Source organism: Protopterus annectens, chromosome 4.part0 (assembly GCF_019279795.1).
Source record: "Protopterus annectens isolate FY-2018-M chromosome 4.part0, PAN1.0, whole genome shotgun sequence".
NCBI classification, from domain to species: Eukaryota; Metazoa; Chordata; order Ceratodontiformes; family Protopteridae; genus Protopterus; species Protopterus annectens.
Window position 1 is genome coordinate 944,013,703 of NC_056733.1, and position 24,369 is coordinate 944,038,071.

General features: G+C 42.8%; 1 protein-coding gene across 4 annotated transcripts in view; it reads right to left on the minus strand.

Moving 5' to 3' along the window:
- MPHOSPH9 (M-phase phosphoprotein 9) overlaps positions 1-24,369 on the minus strand; it is a 2,191,511-nt gene that overhangs the window by 155,820 nt on the left and 2,011,322 nt on the right. For all 4 annotated transcript variants that reach the window (XM_044068924.1, XM_044068922.1, XM_044068923.1 and 1 more), the window contains one exon: positions 15,722-15,825. In XM_044068924.1, coding sequence (XP_043924859.1) covers positions 15,722-15,825 — 104 coding nt within the window. The remainder of the gene's footprint in view (positions 1-15,721; positions 15,826-24,369) is intronic.

The window sequence follows — 24,369 nt, forward strand, 5'->3', positions numbered from 1 at the left end:
TTACACTGAATGATTGGCATAATGATGGCGGAGCAAATCGGGCACAATGGGGGCATTACACTGACTGGCATAATGATGGCGGAGTAAATAGGGCACAATAGGGGGCATTACACAATGACTGGCATAATGATGAGTAAATGGGGCACAACAGGGGCATTGCACTCAATGATTGGCATAATGATGGCGGGGTAAATGGGGCACAATAGGGGGCATTAAACTCAATGATTGGCATAATGATGCTGAGTAAATGGGCCACAACAGGGACATTGCACTCAATGACTGGCATAATGATGCTGACTAAATGGGGCACAATGGGGGCATTACACTCAATGACTGGCATAATGATGGCAGAGTAAATGGGGCATAATGGGGGCATTACACTCAATGACTGGCATAATGATGGCGGAGTAAACGGGGCACAATGGGGCATTACACTCAATGACTGGCATAATGATGCTGACTAAATGGGGCACAATGGGGGCATTACACTCAATGACTGGCATAATGATGGCGGAGTAAATGGGGCATAATGGGGGGCATTACACTCAATGACTGGCATAATGATGGTGGAGTAAATGGGGCACAATAGCGGGCATTACACTCAATGACTGGCATAATGATGGCAGAGCAAATGGGGCACAATGGGGGCATCACACTGACTGGCATAATGATGGCGGAGTAAATAGGGCACAATAGGGGGCATTACACAATGACTGGCATAATGATGCTGAGTAAATGGGGCACAACAGGGGCATTGCACTCAATGATTGGCATAATGATGGCGGGGTAAATGGGGCACAATAGGGGGCATTAAACTCAATGATTGGCATAATGATGCTGAGTAAATGGGCCACAACAGGGGCATTGCACTCAATGATTGGCATAATGATGACGGAGTAAACGGGGCACAATGGAGCATTACACTCAATGACTGGCATAATGATGCTGACTAAATGGGGCACAATGGGGGCATTACACTCAATGACTGACAATGATGGAGTAAATGGGGCACAATAGGGGGCATTACCTTTAATGACTGGCATAATGATGGAGTAAATGGGGCACAATGGGGGGCATTACACTCAATGACTGGCATAATGATGCTGAGTAAATGGGGCACAATAGGGGGCATTACACTCAATGACTGGCATAATGATGCTGAGTAAACGGGGCACAACAGGGGGCATTACACAATGATTGTCATAATGATGGGAGTAAATGGGGCACAATAGGGGGCATTACACTCAATGACTGGCATAATGATGTGGAGTAAATGGGGCACAATAGGGGCATTACACAATGATTGGCATAATGATGTTGAGTAAATGGGGCACAATGGGGGGCATTACACTCAATGACTGGGATAATGATGGAGTAAATGGGGCACAATGGCAGCACTAGATCTAATCACAATCATATTATTTGTAAGCTATGCAATACAGCAGGACTTTCTTACAATAGTAGACACATGTTGGTTGAAGGGTAGGTCACTGCCCAGATAAGTTTCCAAAACCAGAACAACTGGCTCAACCCTCAGGGGCACATTGTCAAGGTGGTAGTTCCCTGGGCTAGTGACCTTCCCAAAGGATATGATAATGCATTCTTTGGCATTTAGTTTCAATCCATGATTCTGGCACCAGTTATTTGTTTGGGACAAGCTTTCCTAGAGGACAGCCAAATCATTTGGGAATTCAGTAACTGTTTGCAGATGACTGCAAGTTAAGAACAATCAGCCAGAGCTCTTTGGTATGTGCTTTTACTTTAGATAAATACCAAATAGGAGATGTTTCAGCATCAAATCATGGAGGACTCCACTGGTGACTGGTCACTTTGTGGGGGGTAGCTTCCTCTATTTTAACCTCCTGTGTTCTATCTGTGAGCCAACTGGCAATCCAGCGGGTGATGTAGGGATTTATTCCCAGTTTATTTAGTTTTCCTACTATGCTCGAATGGAAGTGTATCTCAAAAGCCTTGGCCAGGTCGAGGTATGTGGTGTGCATAGTTTTACCTTCAATGATTGTTTTGATGACCTTTTCAAAGATGTCCATCAGGTTGTGCAAGTTTGACCTGCCCTTTACAAATCTAAATTTGAGACAGATCCAGTGTTTGGAGGTTCCCTGCCCCCTTACTGATTAGTTACATGTTAAGTCTTTCAATGGCTTAACCACGAGAGTCCGGTCAGACTTATGGGTCTGTGGAAGATTCTCTCCTATATGCAAGGGAAAGACTGCAGCTGTTCTCCATTTGCTTGGTACAAGACCTGTATGGAATCTGAGACTGAACAGTGTTGTTAGGGGTGTGGCTGAGATTGAACAGTGTTGTTAGGGGTGTGGCTGAGACTGAACAGTGTTAGGGGTGTGGCTGAGACTGAACAGTGTTGTTAGGGGTGTGGCTGAGATTGAACAGTGTTGTTAGGGGTGTGGCTGAGACTGAACATTGTTATTAGGGGTTGGCTAAACTGTGCATCATGCTATTTAAGATGTATCTGGGAGTATTGCCAGGGCCCATCACTGCTGTATTTTAGCTTTTGATAGTGCTTTCAGGACTTGTCTTGTATGACAGCTGGAGGTGAGCCAGTTTCATGTATATGTTGAAGGACAGATGGAGGGGAGAAGTGGGTAAAGTCGGAGCTAAATTTATCAGCCAGTGTGATGGCTAGAGGTAACTGGTTTGGGGTATATCTTGTGAGATAGATGGAGAGAAGAGAGAGGTAAAGATGGAGCTGAATTTACTGGCCAGTAGGTTTGCTATTTCTTTAGCTTCAGTGTAGGTAACATCTGGATTGTGCTTCTGAAATTATCGGTTAGGAGTAGGTAGTTTGGCTTAGAAAAATTTCTAAAGGCACCTTGGGTAGAAGGGTTGTCTGGTTTTCCATGTTATTGTGAATTAGATGATTTTATGGTGACATCTAATCAATGATGAAGATATATGCAAGGGATGGTGTAAAATGCACATATATTAACAGCGACAAGATCCAAGATGTCACCCCTCAGCATGTACACTAACTGTGGCAGTGCATTTGTATTGAAAGTCCAGGAATCTCTGCGCTTGTGCAACAGCATTGGTGTAGGTTTCCCAGTCAACAGTTGAGATAGTTTAGATCACCTAAGAGAATAGCATTGGGTTTAATACTGAGTGATTCCAGTTCAAGAAGACAGGTGGTGTGGTTTTCTTGGGTCACACAGGGAGTTCTATAGCTAGCTAATATATGGTATGAGACCCCTTTGATGGTCATTTGATGAAGCTCTAGTGTATTGTGCTGCTTTACCAGCCCTGATGCAAGTCTCTTCTGGATGAACATTGAGACACCTCCACCTTTTTTCCCCTCCTGGACAGTAGCTCGTCTAACCATGTGGAAGGCATTATAGCCCAGCACAGCCAGACTGCTCTCCACCGCTTTAAACTATGTCTCTAGAACAACACTATTTACTTGCTTTTACAGGGAAAAAACGAAGGTTATGTACTTACTGTAATGACGGATCCATGTTGTCTGTCTCTGTCTGGTTCAACCTGTGTGTTATCGGTTCAGACTTGGATCTGACACCAGTCAAATACTTCAACTCACCAGGCTCTGTCTCACTTATCCACACTCATCCGCTCCTTGACCAACTCCTCAGATTGAGCCCCTCCCCCATCTAAATCAAGTTCTAAGGTACAAAGCTCCACAGAAAAGGAGAATAAGGGACTCCAAGAGCAAAAAGAAGATGACCTCCACTGACTGGTCATCTCAGATAAGGAAGTTTGCCAAAAATAATAAAGGAGGGAGTGGGGGGGGGTTGGACCAAATGGAGACAGACAACACAGATGTATCATTATGGAAAGTACATAACTTTCATACCGGATGTCTTCTCTGTCATGCTTCAACTTTTGGAGATAGTCCCCAGCCATGTACAAATCCTAGGGAGGAACTAAGGAAGGATATTCCACAGCACAGTACAGCCAAAGGAAGCCTTAGATCTTGAATGAATATTCAGCATGTAATGAGAAACAAAGGTATGGTGGCCCATCCAATTAGCCACTGCACAAACTTCATCCAAGGATACTCTTGGAAAAAAAAGCCACATAAGCAGCCACAGCTCTGGTAGAATGATGCTTAGGTCTGCCTGGCAAGGTTTGACTCTCAAGGTATATGCGAAAGAGATTCAGTCTGAGCCACTTTGATACAATCACTTTTGATACAGGTCTGCCCTGCCTATATCTCAGAAAGGAAACAAACAACTGACTAAATTTTCTTAAGACCTTGGTCTGGTACAAATAAAATCTCAACTGCCTACGCACATCGAAACAATGCAGAAAGCATTCGTCCTTGTTGGAAACAATGGCAACAAACACAGGAAGGTGACTGGAGTTATTATTCTCTACAACCACTCTGGGCAAAAAATAAAAGAGGGATTCATACGGAGAGAAACCCTGTCTTTGTGAAAAACCAAATAAGGCAGAGAGGAATTAAAAGCTTGTAACTCTGAAATCCTCCTCACGGAAGTAACAGCCACTAAAAATAAGGTCTTCCAAAGCAACAACTTCAAGTCTGAAGTAGCTGAAAGGTCGAAACAAAGGCCTACAATGACTTGCAACACAACAGGTAAACTCCAGGGTGGGACCGGATCCCGAACTGGGGGACTCAACAAACAGGTACCTTTGAGGAAAGCCTTGAAAATCCAGAGAGCAGCCAGAGGAATATTATCCCTTCCAACATGAAAGTTAGAACTCCCAACTGCACCTTAATTGTAGAAAAACTACAGCCTGAAGCAACTCAGCAAGAAAATCTAGAGGAGACTCTAAAGGTGAAGAAATGGGACTGAGCCCTCGAGAATCTGCCCAGAGAGCTCCAGTTACTGGACTGCACCTAATTGTATGCTTCTGAAATGAAGACAAGGTATGTATTATGCTAGCAGAACGCTTGGTATTCCTGGCCAAACGAACTGGAGAAACCACATGATTAACTTGACAAACCATAGACTGGGCGGATCCAGACCCTGTGGATGAGATAGAAGATCTGGAATGGGATCTGTATTCCAAGGGGAGTACTGCAGAAGAGGCCACAGGAAAGGGAATCACACCTGACAACGCCAAAAAGGTGCAATAAGGATCACAGTCGCACTGCAGTGGGCTGCCTTCTGCAGAAATTTCACAATCAGAGGAACTGAGGGGGGGGGGATAAGCATACAAGAAGCAAATAACAGAGCATCTGTGGGTGACTGCCCCATGGAAGGGTCAAGACATAGACATAATAGCTGCTGCACTTGGACTTGGAGAAAGAGGCAAAGAGGTTGCAACACAGAGTGCCCCAACATCAGGAAATCTGAATCACTATTCTCCAATTTACAGACCACTCATGAGGTTTATGGACAGAATGTTAAACTTCCCAGGGATCTGTGCTGAAACCAGAGACTGCTGCGATATAATCGCCCATTGACAAATCTTCATGACCTATTTTATTTACTTTATTTTTTATTGATTTTACATTTGTTGACCAGGATAATCCGACTGGATGCATGTCCATTTTCAGCGGAGACCCGGGAGAAAAGCTCCAAGGGTAAACAGATACAGCATTACATAATACCAGCATTACATATTACAAACAGACTATTTACAGAGATTACAAAAGTAAACAAGGTAAACAAGTTCCACAGGTTAGAGTTAATCCCGAGCGTAAATCAGGATTAAATTACATTACACAGTAAGATGGTTAACAGATTTTTACACATTCTAGAGAGAGTTAGCCAGGCTTGATACAGTGACATAGCCAGTTAAGTGACAAATGTTGATTGACCTAAGGTGGAAAGTAAGGTAATATCAGCTGGAAGAGAGTTCCAGGATCTATGTACAGAGTTTGCAAAGAGAGAGTTACCGGCTGTGTTATTAATTTTGCTAGTCTGAATTAGTAGTTTGTTAGAGGATCGAAGCGGTCTAGGATTGTTATAGGGGGTGATAATATTTTTTTAAGTGCAGGAGTACTGCCCGGATTATAGAGGATTTTATAGGCCATAATCAGTTGGTTTTCCTGGATTAGGCTGGGTAGTTCAAGCCACCCAAGATGATTTAGATTGATGCAATGATGTGTCCTAAAAGGCAGCCCAGTGGCAAACCTGGCAATGTGGTTGTAGCAAATTGAGAGTTTAAGGACAGTCTTGTTTAAATTTGAGAGTAGAGGGGATGCATACAGAAGGGTTGAAAGAAGGTGAGAGCGAGCTATGGCAATTTTAGCTGCAGGGATTAGGAAGGCTTTTATTCTGTAAAGTGACCCTAGTTTTTTATTGATGGTTTTGATAGTTCGGTTAACATGTAGGTCGAATTTTAGATTATTATTTATGATGACATCTAATAGTTTTGTAGAGGGGTCAGGAGATATTACTGTGCCATCATTTGAATTTATAGTAAAGGTGAAAGCGGTACACCTATGCGTTGGTGAAAATAACAGCATTTTAGTTTTTTGGGATTTGGGATCAGACGACGTTCAGAAAGCCAGTTTTCTATTGTATTAAAGGTGGTCTGGGTAGCTGACCATAACTGTACTGGAGATGTGGCCGAACAAATCAGAGCAGAGTTATCAGCATATTGGATACAGCTGACTTTTGAGATGACAGTATAAAGGTCATTAATGAAGATGGAGAACAGCAAGGGCCCTAGTATAGAGCCTTGTGGTACTCCAAGGGTGTTAGGTAGAAGGTTAGAGAGTTTGTTCTGCCAGAGGACAGCCTGCTGTCAACCATTCAGGTAGGACTAAAACCATTGAAGGGCTTTAGTATCTAGACAGAATGTTTGCAGGTTGTGGATTAAAAGTTGGTGATCAACCATATTGAATGCCTTGGAAAGAGCCAGGAAGAGGGCTGAGGATATATAACTATTGTTGCGATTATGGTTTATGGTGTTGGTAAAGGCTAGGAGGGCTGAAGTAGCGCTGTGAGAAGGACGGAAGCCATGCTGAGTGTCTGCCATAATGTGATTCTGGATTAGGTGGTGCATGAGTTGTCTATGAATACATTTTTCCATAATCTTTGCAAGTGGAGAGAGTATAGCTATTGGCCTATAATTGGAGAATTCAGTAGAGCTGCCTCCTTTGTGAATTGGGATTACTTAGGATATTTTCCAGATGGTGGGAATTTTAGCTTCTACTATGGTTCGACTGATTAGTATTCAGATGGGGTAAGCAATAGCATCAGCTGATTTTTGTAGGTACTCGGCAGGGAGTTGATCAGCAGAAAGTGTAGTGGGTTTTAATTTTTTGATCAAGGTACAGATAAGAGAAGTGGTGACTGGTTGGAAGCTGAACGCGAGTAGGTTTCTAGGGATGCTACTTTCAGGACCAGGGGAGCTAGGAGGTAGTTGGCTAGCTAGGGCTTGAATTGTCTCAGTAAAGAATTGGTTAAAACTGTCAGAAACATCTTCAGGGGTTTTATCAATAGTAGCAGCAGGGATTGGGGTTGAAGTTTGTCCAGGATGTAGTAAATTATTTAAACCTGCCCAAAACTTCTGAGGGTTATTTTGATTTATTGTTTGTAAATTACAGTAGTATTGTTTTTTGTCTTGTAAAATGGAATTTTAGTTTTGTTCCTGGATTGCCTGTATTCATTGTGATCTTGGGGGTCTTTAGAAGAACGCCATAAAGCCCATGCTTTGTTTCTAAGGATAATTTTGAGTTTAAACTCTTTAGAAAGCCACAGAGCAGTTTTTGCCTTTGTTCTCTTTGAATGAACAGGTGCATGCAAATCAAGGATCTCAAGGAATCTGTTGTTAAAGTATGCTACTGCTTCCTCTAAGGGGAGGTGTTTTAGAATAGACCAATTACATGAGTTTAGTTCTGGTTGGAATTTGGCAGGGTCAAAGTATATATTGTTTCTAACCTTTCTGAGTAAAGGTTGTTGGGAATTAATGGCTTTGTGCTTAATTACATATGTAAGAAGGTGATTGCTTAGGCCAACAGGGAGGGTACCAGAGGTGTACAGTTGGGGGTGACTATTTATGAGTACCCAGTCAAGTATGCTTTCTTTTTGGTTGGGTTTACTTATCCTGGTAGGGGTGGATATGATTTGTGTAAATGCATGCAGGTTAATATGGGTGGTTGGGGATTCTGAGGAACAGGTGCCCCAGTCTATGTTAAAGTCTCCAAGTAGTAGGGTTTCTTGGGGGAAGTGACATGATAGCCAGTGCAGGATATCTTCAAGTGTAGATATATTGTTACCTTGGGGAATGTACATACAGATGACATTATAATGCATTTATTTTTATTAAGTTGCAATTTGGTGGAAAGAATCTCCGAGTTATTAATCTGACGTGGTTGTATTACATCTATGTGGACATTCAACTCAGATTTACAGAGTACAACTACCCCCAACCCCCTTCCTCGAAACATGATCCAGCCTGTGTATGTTGTACCCAGGTGGTAACACTTCATTGTCTATAGTATTAGGTTTTAACTAGGTTTCAGATAAACAGAGAATCTCAGGGGAGTGGACATCCAGAAGTACATGCAATTCATGTACCTTGTTATTAATGCTTCTAATATTGAGATGACAGGCTAGGAGAGAGTTAGTTGGCCTATTAACTTTAAGTTTGTAGCTTACTTTGCAAGTAGAGGGGGTATGTGCATCTGAAGTGAGTGGGCCAGGGATGGGGTGAATATCACCACCAAGTATTAGGTTGAGTCGATACTTGGTGATGAACTTCAGGAATTTGTTTATTAGTTTGTGGTAGTGTTTGGATCTAGAGCTAATGTGCCTGGGGTTGAGATGTTGATAGACTGAACAAGATGTTGGATAGGACCTGGTACTGTAAATATAGTTGACGGTGGGAGGATTTATAGCTGGGGTGATAGTATGGCCTTTCGGGACCTGAAATCCCATGAGAAACTGTTTTTCATACAGGTAAGGAGGTATGGTGCGAACAAGAGGGGTATTAAAGAGGAGTATATCATTATATGTGATTCAGCTAGTGAGTTAAGAAATTGTTTTACCTGGTGATGCAACCCCAGAAGACAGAGTGGTGAGGTAAAGGTATTGGAAAGGGGATGGGAGAATGCCAGATGAAAGCTAATAGGTGCTATTAAAATGTAGGTAGAGGAATGGGGGTGGGAGGAATTATCCCAGATGAAAGCAGATAGGATCTAGAAAGTGGGGGAGTGGCTACAGTACTATAAATTTAGAGGTACTGGGGGCGGGAGGGAATTGGGGGCGGGGAGAGCGAAGAGAGCCCGAGCATAACGTGGGCAAATGTAGCAGGGCTACTGCAGTTTACAAGGTTTCCTAAGGTGTCCTAAAGCTATAAGTTAAGTGTTATAGTTCTTAATGTAAGAGTCAGTTTACTTAAGTTACAAGGGAAGGAGGCAACACTCAAGTAGAAAAAAAGAGCCCTATGGCTGACCAAAATGGTGACCTTCTTAATTACACAGCACTGTAAGTGAAAGCTTAACAAATGCTTTTTGTGTGCAGCCTACTCTGCTTAAATGCTGAGAGAAACTGATTTGTTATGATGACCAATTGCAGTCCTGTAGACTCTGTGTTGTAGGGAACTGTAGAGTTCAACTAGGAAAAGAGAAAAGCAGAGATTCTAGGGTAAGCATGAAGGCAACAACAGGCAGTTATTTTATAATAATACATTCAGAAAGATTTGAGGGTGGAGGGGTAAAGTACACACTTCAGAATGAACTAAGATTTATAGCTAAGAAACCTAAGCAAGAGAGAAATGCAGTAAATAAACAATTGCCAGATTTTAAAGATATACCAGAAAAACTAAATCAATTGTTCACAATTGTACAACTGGTAGATTGCCAGTAAAAGCACTTCAGGTATAGCTAGCCCAAGTTATTCAAGTCATAAAAGCACTTCTTCATTGTGTGTGTACAATTTAAACATTAAAAACACATGCAGCAAGTAGGAGCTCTGATTATACACTTTCTCTAGGTACAAGTTCAGTTTAAACACAAACATTACCACAGAAATTCAGTGAAGTCACTAGCTACTTATAGAGCCTTGGAAAAAAATAGAGCAGTCTGCAGACCTGCTATTGACAAAGAGGATAAGACTGTGTTACCCCCGACTGTTGAGATACCGGGCAACTAATACATTGTCTGTCTGTATAGAAATCACACCACTGGGAAGGGTGTCCTGAAAGGCCTGCAACTCAAGAAGGACAGCCCTTGTCTCCAGAACACTGATGTAGATGTTGGTCACCACAGACGACCAGGACCCCTGAACCATCCTCCCTTCAAAATGGCCACCCCCCAAGAAGGGAAGCATCTAGGGTGACTGTGGCTGAAGGAAGGGGAAGGACAATGGTCTCCAATTGGTCAGTAAGAGAGACCACAACCGTTACTGAAATTGATCGCAACATACTTTTGTCAAATTTTCTGGAAAGTCCATTAGATAAGTCAAGAATGACCACTATACCACCAGGGTCCTCTGCAGAGCCTTCATATTATACCTGGCTAGAGGGATCAACTCTACAGACACTGTCAAGTGGCCTAGGAGTTTCAAAACTGCATAAGCTGGAGACTTCAAAAGTGCAAGAAACAGCAATACCAAGTGGTAATCTATGGTCTCTAATGTCTGAAAAGGTTGTAGACTTAACTGACTGTAATGCCTAAGTGGTCATGTAACTGGAGTAAGGTGTCCTTTGCAGTGACAAGTGATCGTCTTGTTGGGGGCAGGAAATGGAAGACCTGGAAATCCAGCAGACAGATGCAGGCTGCGACCACTGCCTTGCATATGGTTAACACCCAGGGAGTGGCAGTTAAGACTGAATGGCACTGCCCTGATTTTCTCCCAACCAAAAGTGCAGAAACCTTCTGGAGCACCTCTCTATCTCGTATGACATTAAACGTCTTTGAGGTCTTTACAACACATCCAATCGTCCTTCCTCAGCAGAGGCAGAATGGGGTGCACCATGGCCACCCAGAATTTGGTCTCCCACCACAAATGCATCCACAGCTGGGCTGGTACTCCAAAGTGGTCTGTCCTTGGGAGGAGCATAAATTTTATCAGGCTTCTTGTGAGTAAGCTCCACTATAGTAGGTTCCTTCCATGTCCTCTGAGACACTAGGTCTATCAGCATGTCTGGAAGGGGAACCACCCAAGGTGTGGATGGATCCATGCTGAAGGCCTCCAAAAATACTGACTCCTCTGGAGAGCGGGCTTTGGTGGTCCAGGTCATGCACTGGTGAAGAAGCTCCATGAGACTTCCAAAAGAGGCATCGTCCTGTGGAGACATAGGGGTCCAAACTCCTTCCTTGAGGACAGTACTCTCCATGAGAGAGACTCCCCTGGGGGTCAAAATGCTTCCTCTTACACCGCATTTTACCTGTGACCTCCAGAGAGATGCCACTGGAGAGGGAGATGAGGCTGGAAGCTTTGCCATGGCAGCAGACTGAAGACCAACTGGCATAGGCTGTCCAGGTACAGACTAATGACTGGTCACAGGTCCAGATGAAAAACGGGATGAAATGGAGCTCAGAAAGTTTGCACTATAACTTCCAATGGGAGGAGCCTAAGCCTTTTTGAAAGACTCAAATTATTTCCTGACATTTCAAATAAGCATTCATATTTCTGGAGCCATTAAGAAGTATAAATGGCAAACTCTTCATCACAAAATATATTTATAGTGGTAGTTGTGAAGGCTGCCAGCCTAGCCAGATAGAATTTTATTGATAATTCTGTCATTTGTAATATGAATGTTAAACTGCAGCCTTGTTTTCTTAAATGAAAGAATATTCTGTGAAATGTTGAACTTAAAACATCAAGCATTTCTTATCTGTCCTTTGAAGCTGAAATTATTTCATGCCTGTCTCTTTGAAGTTAGAATGTGGAGTCGATGAGTCTGGAGTAAAGCATCCTGCCTATTGTTTTAACTTAAGGAATAATTACTAGAGTTTACATGTGGAATGTCTTTTATTGATGCAGTTTCCTGCAGGTGCAAGATAACAATTATGTAGTACCTGTTAGTCTGAGAACACTAGGAAAGTGTAAAAGAAATGATGTAATGGGAACAAGGACTGCAATAGCAATTTAAACAGAGAAAATCAGAAGGCATTAAGCATTTTTGTCTTGATCATCCAAATGACAGCACTGTCTTGCTCATATGTAAGCTATCTTAGACTTGTATTTTCTTTTAGAAACAGCTAGGAACTAGAAAAATTAGACTAAGTGTTTTTCTGTGATGTCAGAACTATACTACTGAATTATTTTAAGTATTTCTGTGTGATCTCTGAACATTTGACTAACACTGTGTAGTAGAAAAGTATTGTATTGTATTGTGTTTTATTATTTATTATTAAATATTTTAAAACCTTTTAACTGTGGTTGGTTTGTGTAGAGATAAGTTAAGCTCTTTAGAGTACTTGTATGCCTTTGGTAAAATTGTACAAAGCCACTCCTATAGCTTTAGCCCTAGGTTGTACTATCAATTGGATAATAATATTGCACAGTAATAATTGGACATCCTTTTAAGGGCCTTTGAGTAGATGATAAATATTAGCTGGGTGGTGGCCAGTGGCACTACCATATAGTCTGGGTAAAAGGGGCACAGCTGGAGAACCTGTGCCAGCCTTCCCCAGAGGTGTCTGTGTGATTGTATAAATGCTTATCTCAAAGTGTGTGTGTGTGTCAGCTACTTGGGCAGGGACACGAAGCACTGGTTGGACAGAGAGGGTGCTGGAGATTTTAGCTTGTCCAGCTGGCTGAGATCTGGACCCCATAGTTGTGCCAGTGGGGAGTCTTATTGGGGACCTGGAGAGCAAGACAGCGACCAGCCCCGGACTGACTGTGATCTCTGGGTGCTCTTAAGGGAACTTGCACTTTACTGAGTGTATTTGTTATCCTTTCCTCATATACGAGACACCCTCTCTAGTGTTAGTGGTGAGTATTGAGGCTCCTTGACTGCTGGACCAGGGAATGGACGTCACAGTAGTATTCATTAGGTTGTAGGTCTTAAACCAAATTTTATAAGTCACAGTAACTATTACATTTGTAATACTTTGTAAACAACTTACAACATCTAAGCAACCACTCAAGTTATACATGTCAGCAGTATTTTATTCATCTTGGTGAGAGCTTTCAGATGAGGCTATGGAGTTCTGTCTGTGTTGCTGGTTGTTGAGATATTTAGAAAAATGTAAAAATTATCTATTTAATTAATACCATAAAAACAACAGATAATGTCTATTTACCTGTACTAGACAGAGAGCAAATATTAATACAGTTGAATTTGCCATTGTGTAAGCTTTAAGATTAAATCTTTTAAAACCTTGTACATAGCATGGTTTTGGAATTATTGATGCAAATATGAACATGCAATATCTGATGACTAGAGGGGTCAGTAGGAGTTAACTGCAGATGCACCTACAAGTGTCACTCCAATGTAACGAGTTAAAGACAGAAAATAATGCTGGTCTCCAGGAACCGATGGTACCAGTACCCAAAGACACTAGAGATGCACCTGGGTCTGGGAAGCTACACTTCGGTCTGACGTTGAGACTGGAGCTGATCTATCGAATGTTAAAGCTCTGAGCGGGAGGGACGAACCCAGCAAAAACACAGACCTTGATGCCACGGCCCTGAAGTCCAGTCGGCCCCAAAGTAGTCGGAGTTGATGCCTAAGATGACTAAGGCATCAGCTGAGACACTGAGGGAGGGAATGCAGCTGGGCCCGATGACCTCAGATACAATGGTGCTGACAAAAGAAACCAGAGAGATGCAACCGGGGTTCAATGAACTTAGAACATGGCAAAGTCAAACTCAGAACAAGTACATATACAGTTTTAGAAAGGAAAAGCAAATTCAGATGCTAATATGAAGAACAGAAGTTACTGCACAATAAAAAAACTACTTCAGGAAAGTGTGAAATGTTTCACTACTGGAGCAGAGAGAAGTAAATAAAGCTTGCACCAAGTTGGCAGATAAGAGAAAGCCATGTGCATACATCTGTCAGTATATTCCAACGTGAGTCATCGTTAGTCCACACATGGAAGTAAAACAGACCACAGTTTCGTTAAAATACGGGAAGAAGAATCAAGGCAGGTGGAACGAGAACGCCAACGCTACGATGTGCCGTTACAGTGACTATTCTAGAAGACTGACAGAGGCCTGCAAGTGCTCTTGAGATGTCAATCACTTCACGCCCTTTAAATGTGCCCTCCTGCACCAACATGGACAAGTTCCGTCATATTAAATAAATACTCAGCATAAAAAGCTTACCCTTTCAGCCATGACAAGGAATATCCTGATGTACTCATCCTCACACTAGGCCTCTAAAAACTTGATGGAGTGGCCTGGAGAGAAAAGTTTTTCATTTTGAATGCAACCACTGCATACTGTCAGAAATGAAGGGACCACTTCTGGGGTACAGGTGTGCCACAAGTAAGCTCCAGATAGTCTCTTCTGGACACAACTATATTGAAACCATGGGATGCTCCCTTCCTGGTGGTCACTGGAGATGTAGCTCTCATTTGTTAAAGCAAAGGATACCTGTGGTAAGGTAAGGGAAAGCTGGTGGAACATGAAGCCTATCTTATGGATGGACTAACCCATATGAGGGTACGCCCACTGTTTGCCGATCCTGTCCTTCACCTTTTCGTGATGCTGTGGCACCAGCCTAGATGGACAGAAGTGACTCAGCCATTTTCTCTGGAAGCTTCTCTCATTAGTCTTCAGTAGCTGGACTGAAGCAGTGACACTTTTGGCAGTGCTTTTCATTGGGATCATCCCACAGGCAGTGTAGGCAATACTAGTGTGACTCCTGGCTCAAGATCCGAGAGTGAACACTCCTGTGGCTACTAACTTCTAAATATTGATGCAGGAACTCTGCAATGAATGTTAGAATTAGTATCTGAACGGTGGAAGCAGCAGACACAGATTCAAGACATGGTCTGCTGAAAGTGAGAATTCAACACATGCGACAACTTAAAATGCAGGCAATGAGAAGGAAATCAGGAGGCTGGAAAGTACCGGAAGGGAACATCTCAAAACGCACTCTCTGTGGTGGACCGTCCAATATCAGAACGAGTCTGTGGGAATCAAAACGCACTCTGTGGTGGACCGTCCAATATCAGAACGAGTGTGTGGGAACCTTTCTTTGGAAATTTGAAAGTACCAGAAGGGAACATCTCAAAATGCACTCTCTGTGGTGGACCGTCCAATATCAGAACGAGTGTGGGGGAATCAAAATGCACTCTCTGTAGTGGACCGTCCAATATCAGAACGAGTGTGTGGGAATCAAAATGCACTCTCTGTAGTGGACCGTCCAATATCAGAACGAGTGTGTGGGAATCAAAATGCACTCTCTGTGGTGGACCGTCCAATATCAGAACGAGTCTGTGGGAATCCTTCTTTGGAAATTACCTGCTGCATCCATACAAAGTCTTCATCGTCATAAATGCAAAAGTCGATGACTTGAAAAGCAATACTGAAATAAAGCCAAAGGAAGGGCTTAAAGGCATCAGTGTGAACAAAACAAAAATGGTGCAGAATAAGTAAAACACTCTAGAAACAACAGGCAAGAAGAAAAAATCTGACATCAGGGATTCCCTCAGGTTTATGAAACTTACTAATGCTGAGTCATTAACATAAGGGTATTCTACCACCATCCCCATTTACAGAATTTTAGCAAAATGTTACGCACGATTCCATCATCTGGCAGTTTAATCGCAGCAATGTGTGCTGCAAACCCAGTGCCAAAAGTACTATCAAAACAGACCATTTTCACAAACAATCCTTATAACCAAGGAATTTACCTTCACTGTTTTCTATTGAAGCAAACTGAAGTCTTTTCCTTGGGCTACCCATCCGCGGTCCAGCAAGAGGTACAGTGTCCAGATCATCTAATTTTACATCAAACCTTTAAAAAAAATATTTATTGAGAAATAAATATTTTCACTGACAGGGAAGTGCACTCATCAAAGCAAACAGTCAACTACATTCAGGAAGTGGTCACACTAGCTGGAGCACTACAAAAATGAATAAGAACATAAAACTTCAGTCCAAGACTCAGAGCAAAGCTTTACTTAAAACAAACCAGCAGTTATAAAAATTTCTATTTTTCATGTCAATATTTGGAATTTTTATATTAGGAAAGACTGCATTTATTAACACAGTCAAAGATTAAAGAAGGTAACACAATGTCAGACTTCAACATGCTTTCCAATATACATGTGCTTATAAAAGAGTGTTATAACTTCAGACAGGACTACACTTACTTCATTAAGATCATTTCAGATACTTTTCCCCACAAACCGACTAATCATGCGTTCATTTGTTTTATTTGCCCTATTTCTACTCCAATACTGAAAACAGAAAAAGGATGATACTACCAAATCTAACATCATGGAATCACAAAACTTCAAAATCTTGCCATGACTTCTGCATCACTGCTTTTCTAGGCATCATTCAAGCCTAAGTGGAATATATATATAACATATATATATATATATATATATATATATATATATATATATATTTATTTATTGCACTTTCTGATTTTGAATTACTCTATTGCCTAACTCCCCATACCAGAACTCACACTTTGCCACCTTCTAACAGAGATTTTCTCCAGGCCTCAGCCACTAAGACAATACAAAGTTCCTCTGCAATCAGCTCATTATCTGCCATGTGAGTCTCTCCCTGTTTACCTCTTCATCCTGTCCGTTGCTCACTTTCTTTTTAATGCTGCTTCGTACGAGACATCATCTCCAACTTCCCTACTTGTTCTTATTTGGAAACCTCTGTAATCATCACCAGTCTCATTCCCAGTTTTCATTTCTAGTGATTCTTTAGAATTCCCAGAATGAACGAGTCCTCCCCCACCTGTCTATCCATTCATCAGTCTCCCACATGTGATCTCGAGGGGGTCATCACACATATACTAGCAGACCCTCTTCCCTCCTACCTATCAACACCCATCCATAAGCATTTACTCAAGAGCCGAAGCCAGCTGGCAGGTGGCACCAGCATCGTAAGTGCAAATGTGATGCAGATGTGCTTATCAGCATCACTACACCGTATCAGCCACCATTGAAGATGTCAAGGCTGTCATTATATATGTACACAGCACTGCTACTACTACAGAAATGGACAGGGTTATCCACTGCTGACACATCTCGCAACTGGCACCAGGGAAGGCGCAGTTACCAGAACGGCAGTCAATGGCACCAGGGAAGGAGCAGTTACCAGAACGATAGTCAATGGCACCAGAGAAGGCAATTTACCAGAACAGTAGTCAATGGCACCAGGGAAGGTGCAGTTACCAGAATGGCAGTCAACGGCACCAAGGAAAGTGCAGTTACCAGAACGGCAGTTAACGGCACCAGCGAAGGCGCAGCTACCAGAATGGCAGTCAACGGCACCAGGGAAGGTGCAGTTACCAGAACGGTAGTCAACGGCACCAGGGAAGGTGCAGTTACCAGAATGGCACCAGGGAAGGTGCAGTTACCAGAATGGCATCAGGGAAGGCACAGTTACCAGAACGGCAGTCAATGACATGAGAGAAGGTGCAGTTACCAGAATGGCAATCAGTGGCACCACTAGTGATAACATCAATGCAGACAGTGACTGTACTGACATTAACAGATGTTCTCAGAAGCCAAAGGAATAAAGGTTCAGTCTTTGGGTCACTCCTCAGGAAATGTCTTCTTGGACACAACAGTTAATTTTAAGGGTTAGCAGATGACCAAGTCTGAAGATAGCTGCCACAGTAAACTTCCAAGGTGACCTGCCCCGAACAAGTAGTTTGTCAAAACCATGGAATAAACTAAATGTCAATAAGTGACAACTGTCTCTTTGAGCAAGCACGACTCCCCTTGTAACTACCACATTGACAACACATCCCTAAAAACTGATACTGTATTTACTGATCTGAAAACTTATGCCAAAAATGAACTCTCTTTGGATCACCATGTATCCACTGTTGTAAGGAAGTCTTATTTGTAAAGGTATTGCATCCAGGTCCAGGGATGTAGTTGTTTTACTGTAATCGGTACTCATTTGGGTCAATCACAGAGTAGAATGTCCCTTTCAGTACGTGTGTGTCCAAACACTTGCCCAAATGTTGTAACTAAAATGCTTTCTCCCTAAAAGAATCAAGGGCCTAAATCATAAAAGTTATGCTAGACCTTCTCAAAGGCTTGTCCTGTTTCTCAGTACCAGGCATACTACTGAGAGGTAACCTCTGCCTCGCAATAAACCTATTACTGATTCATGAGTTCAATAGTATTGGAAACACTCGTGCAGGGGATCTCAACTTATTTTGCAAAATAAATAGAATGCGCTAAAGGGGCAGGAAGTAGATGTTTTTTTGAAACTATAAATTTTTTGCAGACTTTAGATCCTAGCAAATGTCTATTGAGGAGTGGAGAACTTGACCTCTACAGAACATCTCCCCTTTTTGCTTGCTCTTAGGTAGTTTTTCTTTCACTTGCAGTCTGAATAATTAGGACTGACTTCATGGGGCATTAGTGCAGAATGCTTTGAAGTAAAGCTACACAGTCTCAGACAGATATGTCTCCTCATGGCCAGCTTGTAATGTTCACAACTATGACACAATTTTTTCAAAACGTCTAACATTTTTTCTGTCAAGTCACGTGAGTCATTAATTCAGTGTCTTATTGGTGACTGTACCTGATGCACAAATGCATGTCTAAAAATTATTTGTGGCCTGTGAATCCCTTTAGATGGGATGGACTGAAGGGCTCTCTCTAAATGGCAGTTGCCACCAAAATGGCATCAGCAACAGGAGCTCTGCATCAAGCCTATCCTTGACAGACTGCAGGATCTTACCCAGCTGTCCTGTAAAGGACTCTGTCACACTGGGTTCTTGCCGTGCCATATCCAATATCAAGTCAATCACGCAGTCTGCAGGAGGGATCACCCAAAATGTATGTGGGGTAGAACAAAAGGTCTCCTGTAGAATCTCTTTCTCAAAGGAGGTTGGGCCTACTGGCCAAGATCCCTAATGTCTCAATAATTCCAAGATCTCCCAACAATTGTGGTCATCAGAAGACAGTGGGTACACCTTCCCTTTACCCAAATCAGTACCTGGGGTACAGGACTCTGCTCGGAGTGCAAGTGACTCCTCTTACAAGTCTTTTCCTGGGGGTTTGGAAATTACTTGTCCAAGTGCTCAGGAGAGGAATCAGTGCCAGACACCCTGGTCAGTGCCAAACATCCAGGACTGTCAGCAGCTTGTCGATCTCTATTCTGCTGGGATGATGAAAAATGCAAGGATTTAAATTTAGAGATGTTCTGCTGCACAGCCAATGTCAAAGCAGCCGCTCTGGAATTCAACAGCACAACAGACTAGTATCTAGACTGTCTGGTGTCCCTGCGCTTGAGGCCTAAAACCAGCATTTCTATAGTAAGAGGGTTTTCCGACTGCACTCTTGTGGCAGAAGTGTGCCGCAGCAAACCTATCTCAGTTGAAGGCTGCTGCCTGAAAGCTTATTCTCCGTTTTCCTGATTGGTCTGTAGTCCTTGCTGTTGTAAAACTTGTATTTTTCTGATTCTATATAAGCCCAGTGTTTGCACTAAGCTGCTGTCCGTGTAACAGCAATTAGCAGTGCCCTGTACAAACACAAATGCTTTCAAATTTCCCTTAAAATAACTATTTATGCAATCTTCCCCAGTCCCCCTGCTGCTCTAGGAACATATGAATTGCGCACAGAGCAGCATCACCTTGTTGGATCACTGCAGTTCTCACCGAGTATAGCACCCATTCTTCGGCCAAGTATTACAATCCCAGTCCAGTTAAATCTGCCCACTCTTCTCCCTAGTTAAACCCGTAGCAAAAAACCTGGGACCATGGATGCATACTTTCCAGCTGTCTCTGTGGCCAGCTGTAGCAATTGTCTCATGTATACTGACAACCACTTAATCCTGAAGCAAACAAAGTATGTGAGAGATGTAGTTGCGCTATGAAAATTGAGACACGACTCTCACATACTGACAAATCAAATAAACAGGCTGTCAGTACACTTGCATCATTTCCCTCACTAAATAAGGTTTATATGTGGAGGGACTCACAAGTAACTTACCCAAACCTCGGAGGCCTCCCGTACTCTGCCCTTAGAAACCACGTCCACACAAAATCAAGTCAACACCAACCACTACACATTAAAAAAAATAAATAAATAAAAATAATCAGAGTGTATCGAAAAGCAAGCCCCCAAGGCAAAACACCACACATTCAAACATCTTGGTCATAGAGACTCCATCATGAGACACACCAGGCTGGATAAAGGCTTTAGAATACTAGCCAAGGCATTAGCTAACCCCATAAAGCCTTTTTTAGGCAGTGCCAAACTAAGAGACCTGCCAATGTAATGCATGCCTCTAATGCCAAGCTGGGGTAGTACTACTCATCGCTAGGGGTCTTAGTACTGCTCATCGCTAGGGGTCTTAGTACTGCTCATCGCTAGCGGTCTTAACAAGAAACCGCACTCCCTGGCAGCTCTCCTTACCCTGGAGAATGCTGACATCTATGCACTAAAGAGATGTGGTTCAAAGCTGCAAAAAAAAAGCACCCTGGCAGTGCAAGACTACAATACCTATCACACATTCAGACCACCCTCTGAAAAAGTTTCCACTTACAGAAATCATACCTCTAGATTGATCAATCAGGATGACTCGCTTAAGCTACTCAATGTCCAGCTGACTACAGGCAAAATCCCCCACCATATCATTGTTAGCTACAGGTTCCAAACCATGAACTATGAAAACCACTCTAAATATCTGAAGTTACTACAATAACTTCCCATTCACCCTAGCACACTGCTCATGGGTGATTTTTAACTACACCTCTATACACTGGGAAACACACACGACCCACTAACATGCAGGCTCAGATTTCTGGACTTTTTCAGTGCAAATGCTCTGGAGCAGCTGGTCTACAATCCCACTAGGGGCTCAAATATCCTTAACATAGAATTCACAAACATGGGGCAGCACCACACCCCCCAGCATAATGTCCTCATTGGTAAATCAGTCTCCTTTGAAATAAGTGTAATGTTAGAACCCCCCCCCCCCATCAAACCTTAAAATGCTACAGAATTTTTCCAATGCAAATTACCTTCTATTAAGTGATAGCATAGGTAATTTTGAAGCTCCACTAACCCCGAAAACACACAAGCCTATGCAAATACACATGCCCTGTACAACCACTTAACAACTGCATAGAAACAGCAATACCAGACCAAACTAAACCCAGGTCTAGCTGGAAAAACAAATCTCCCTGGTGGACTCCTGGCATAAACAGATTATACAACAGAAAGAAGAAATTCTTGACGAAAAGCAAGTGTGATGATGTACAACAGACCGAAAATCCCTCACTGGTCTCAACAGGCAAATCTGGGAACTAGCCTCCCAAGCAAAGGATAACCATAAAGCATTTTTAGCTATGCCTAAAGTTTTAAGGGAAACACTCAATCTGCTGAGTTGACTGTAGATAGCACTACCTATACTCTTGCCAGAAGAAATAGCAAACCTGCTGGCAGATACATTTGGCTGAAATCCCACCCCTTCATCACCTCCGGTCACTCCCCATGAAATACTTTCTGCCATTCCTTTGCATTGCATATTATCACAAATGAACAGGTCATCACTTTGCTCTCTAAAGCTAGAAACATGGTTTCAATGGCACTGATGGAATCTCAGGGTACCTATAAAATAGGCTCATAGGTGTTTACTAGGCTAATGACCACAAGGACTTTTTTAAGCATAGCCATGCATCCCAAATCTTTGACAAGTTCTGATACCCTTGATGAGTGTAAGCAGGGGCTTGGGAGACGAACAATTTACAGGTTGCCTGTGTCCACTCGAGGCATAGGTGCCAAACCAGGGATGAATTTCCTGTTCCCCATCCAGCTGTCTAAGTTACACTTGAATTTAGTTAGGGAGGAACTCTGCTTCACACTGATGAGGAGCCTGTTCCATTCTTCCATAGATGGGGTAGTCTCTGAGATACATACATATCTCTCCAGCAGGTCCTACTTATATCACGGGCAAGGTTTAAGTCTTTAGAATGGGTAATTTTGGTGATGTTTGTTTTGTGAATATGCAGGAGGTCCAGAGGGTCTCACAATACCCTGTATGCCAGGCATAGATCTCCCCTCAAAAGCCTGCAGGAAGCATAATACAGGTATAGGCCCCTTGAGGCTGTCTACATAGGAGATTTTACTTAAGCCCTGAACCTCTGTGGACATCCCAACTGTTGGATATACCTGATTAGGTACATACCAAAGGGGGCATTATACTCAATGATAGGTCTGATGAACGCCGAATATAGTGGAACAATGATTTCCTTGGACTTAAATGCCATACCTTTGTTTACAATTTGCGCAACATAGAATGATTTCCTCACTACTGTAGACACGTGAATGTCAAAGGCTAGATTACTATCTGTGCGTGTTCCTAAGTGCCTGACTACTGGGTCATCTCTAAGGGATGTGTTGTCAATATGACAGTTACCAGGGGTGGATGACTTTCCAAAGGATACTGTTATACATTTCTTGGCATTTAGTTTTAGTCCGTGGCTCTGACACCAATTGTTTGCTTGTGATAGCCCCTCCTGGAGAACATCTGTGTAGGTGTGAGATTCAATGACAGCTCCTAATTTGCAATCATCTGCATATTTAGTCAGCCAGAGACCACTAACATTGGCCTTGAGTTCAGAGAAGTAAATGCCAAAAAGGAGCAGTCCAAGGACTGATCCTTGAGGGACTCCACTTGTGACTGTCCTATTTGTAGAGGTGGACTCCCTAATTCTAACTTCTTCAGTCCTGTCTGTGAGCCAGTTGGCTATCCACCAGGTGACATACGAGCCTGTACCTAACCTCTTGAGTTTGTCAAGAATGCCAGGGTGGGGTATTGTGTCAAATGCCTTGGCCAGGTCAAGGTGGGCAGCGTGAACCATTTTTCCCTCATTCATTGCTTTTGGTTATCTTTTCAAAGAAGTCCACCAGGTTGAGTAGGCATGATCTATCTTTGATGAAACCAAACTGGGCTGGGTCTAGTTTCTAGAGGTTTACTATATCTCTAGTGATCATTTCCATGACAATTCTTTCCATGGCTTTACATACAAGACTAGTGAGACTTATGGGTCTGTAGTTTCCAGGGTCTGTAGATGGCCCACCTTTGTATATAGGGATGACTGTTGCGGTTCTCCATTTAAAAGGCACAAAGCCTGTTTGGAAGCTACAGTTAAATAGTAATTCCAGAGGCCCTGGTAGGTCATGTTTCATGCTATTAAGAAGGAATCCTGGGATACTGTCTGGGCCCACTGATGCAGTGTTCGGGGTCTGAGAGAGAACATTAAGGACCTGTTCCCTAAACATGAGCTAGCAGACTCACTTGGATCTCTATCTGACCACAGACTCCAAAAAATATCCTGTTTCAGTAAAGTGGAGGACAGCAACAGTCATCCCTCTGGCACAAGGGGGACCATCAATGAACTCAGGAAATTACAGACCCACAAGTCTGACTAGCCTCATATTCAAGGCTATGGAAATTATAACATTGAAACGCATTAACGACGACACAGGAACTCTCCAGACTCTAGACCCAAACCAGTTTGGCTTTGTCAAGAGCAGGCCCCACCTGCTCAATCTGGTGGACTTTTTTGAGAAGGTCACCAAAGTCATTGATGACAGCAACACAGTGCATACCGCCTACCTTGACCTGGCCAAGGCATTTAACACAGTACTTCACTCAAGTATTATACAAAAACTCACAAAATTGAGCACAAACCTCTATGTCACCAGACAGGCAGTCAAATGGCTCAAAGACAAGATGCTCTCAGACTGGGGGAATCCACTACCACATCCAGCAAGAAGCCAGTCACCAGTGGAGTACCACACAGCTCAGTGATGGGCCCCTTCTTGTTTGGGATATACTTTTCAGATGTCAAGGGAAATACAGATGGCATCTGGCTGACCAAGTTCGCTGATGACTGCAAGTTGGGGACAATCACCGACTCTCCAGTGTTGATATTCTACAGATAGGACTCACACAGATGAAAGATTGCTGTCAGAGCCATTGCCTCAAACTAAATGAAAAGAAATGAATGCATAATAACACCCTTTGGGAAATCAAATACCCCTGCAAATTACAACACTGATAGCAGCCCCTAACATTAAACCCAGTGGTGAAAGATCTGGGTGCTTGGACAGTAATCTGAACTTTGACTACCATGAGTCCAAGGTGGTGAGGAAATCCTTCTATGTGGCTCAGCTTATAAGTAAAGGCATGGCATCTAGATCTAAGGATGTCTCCCACTCCAAGAATCTAAACCTGATCTCGGACATGAATAGATCATGCTGGAGAAACAGATGTGTGCCACCGAGATTGCCCCTCTTCTGGAATAGGCTTCCTATTCACATGAAGCAGAACCCTTCCC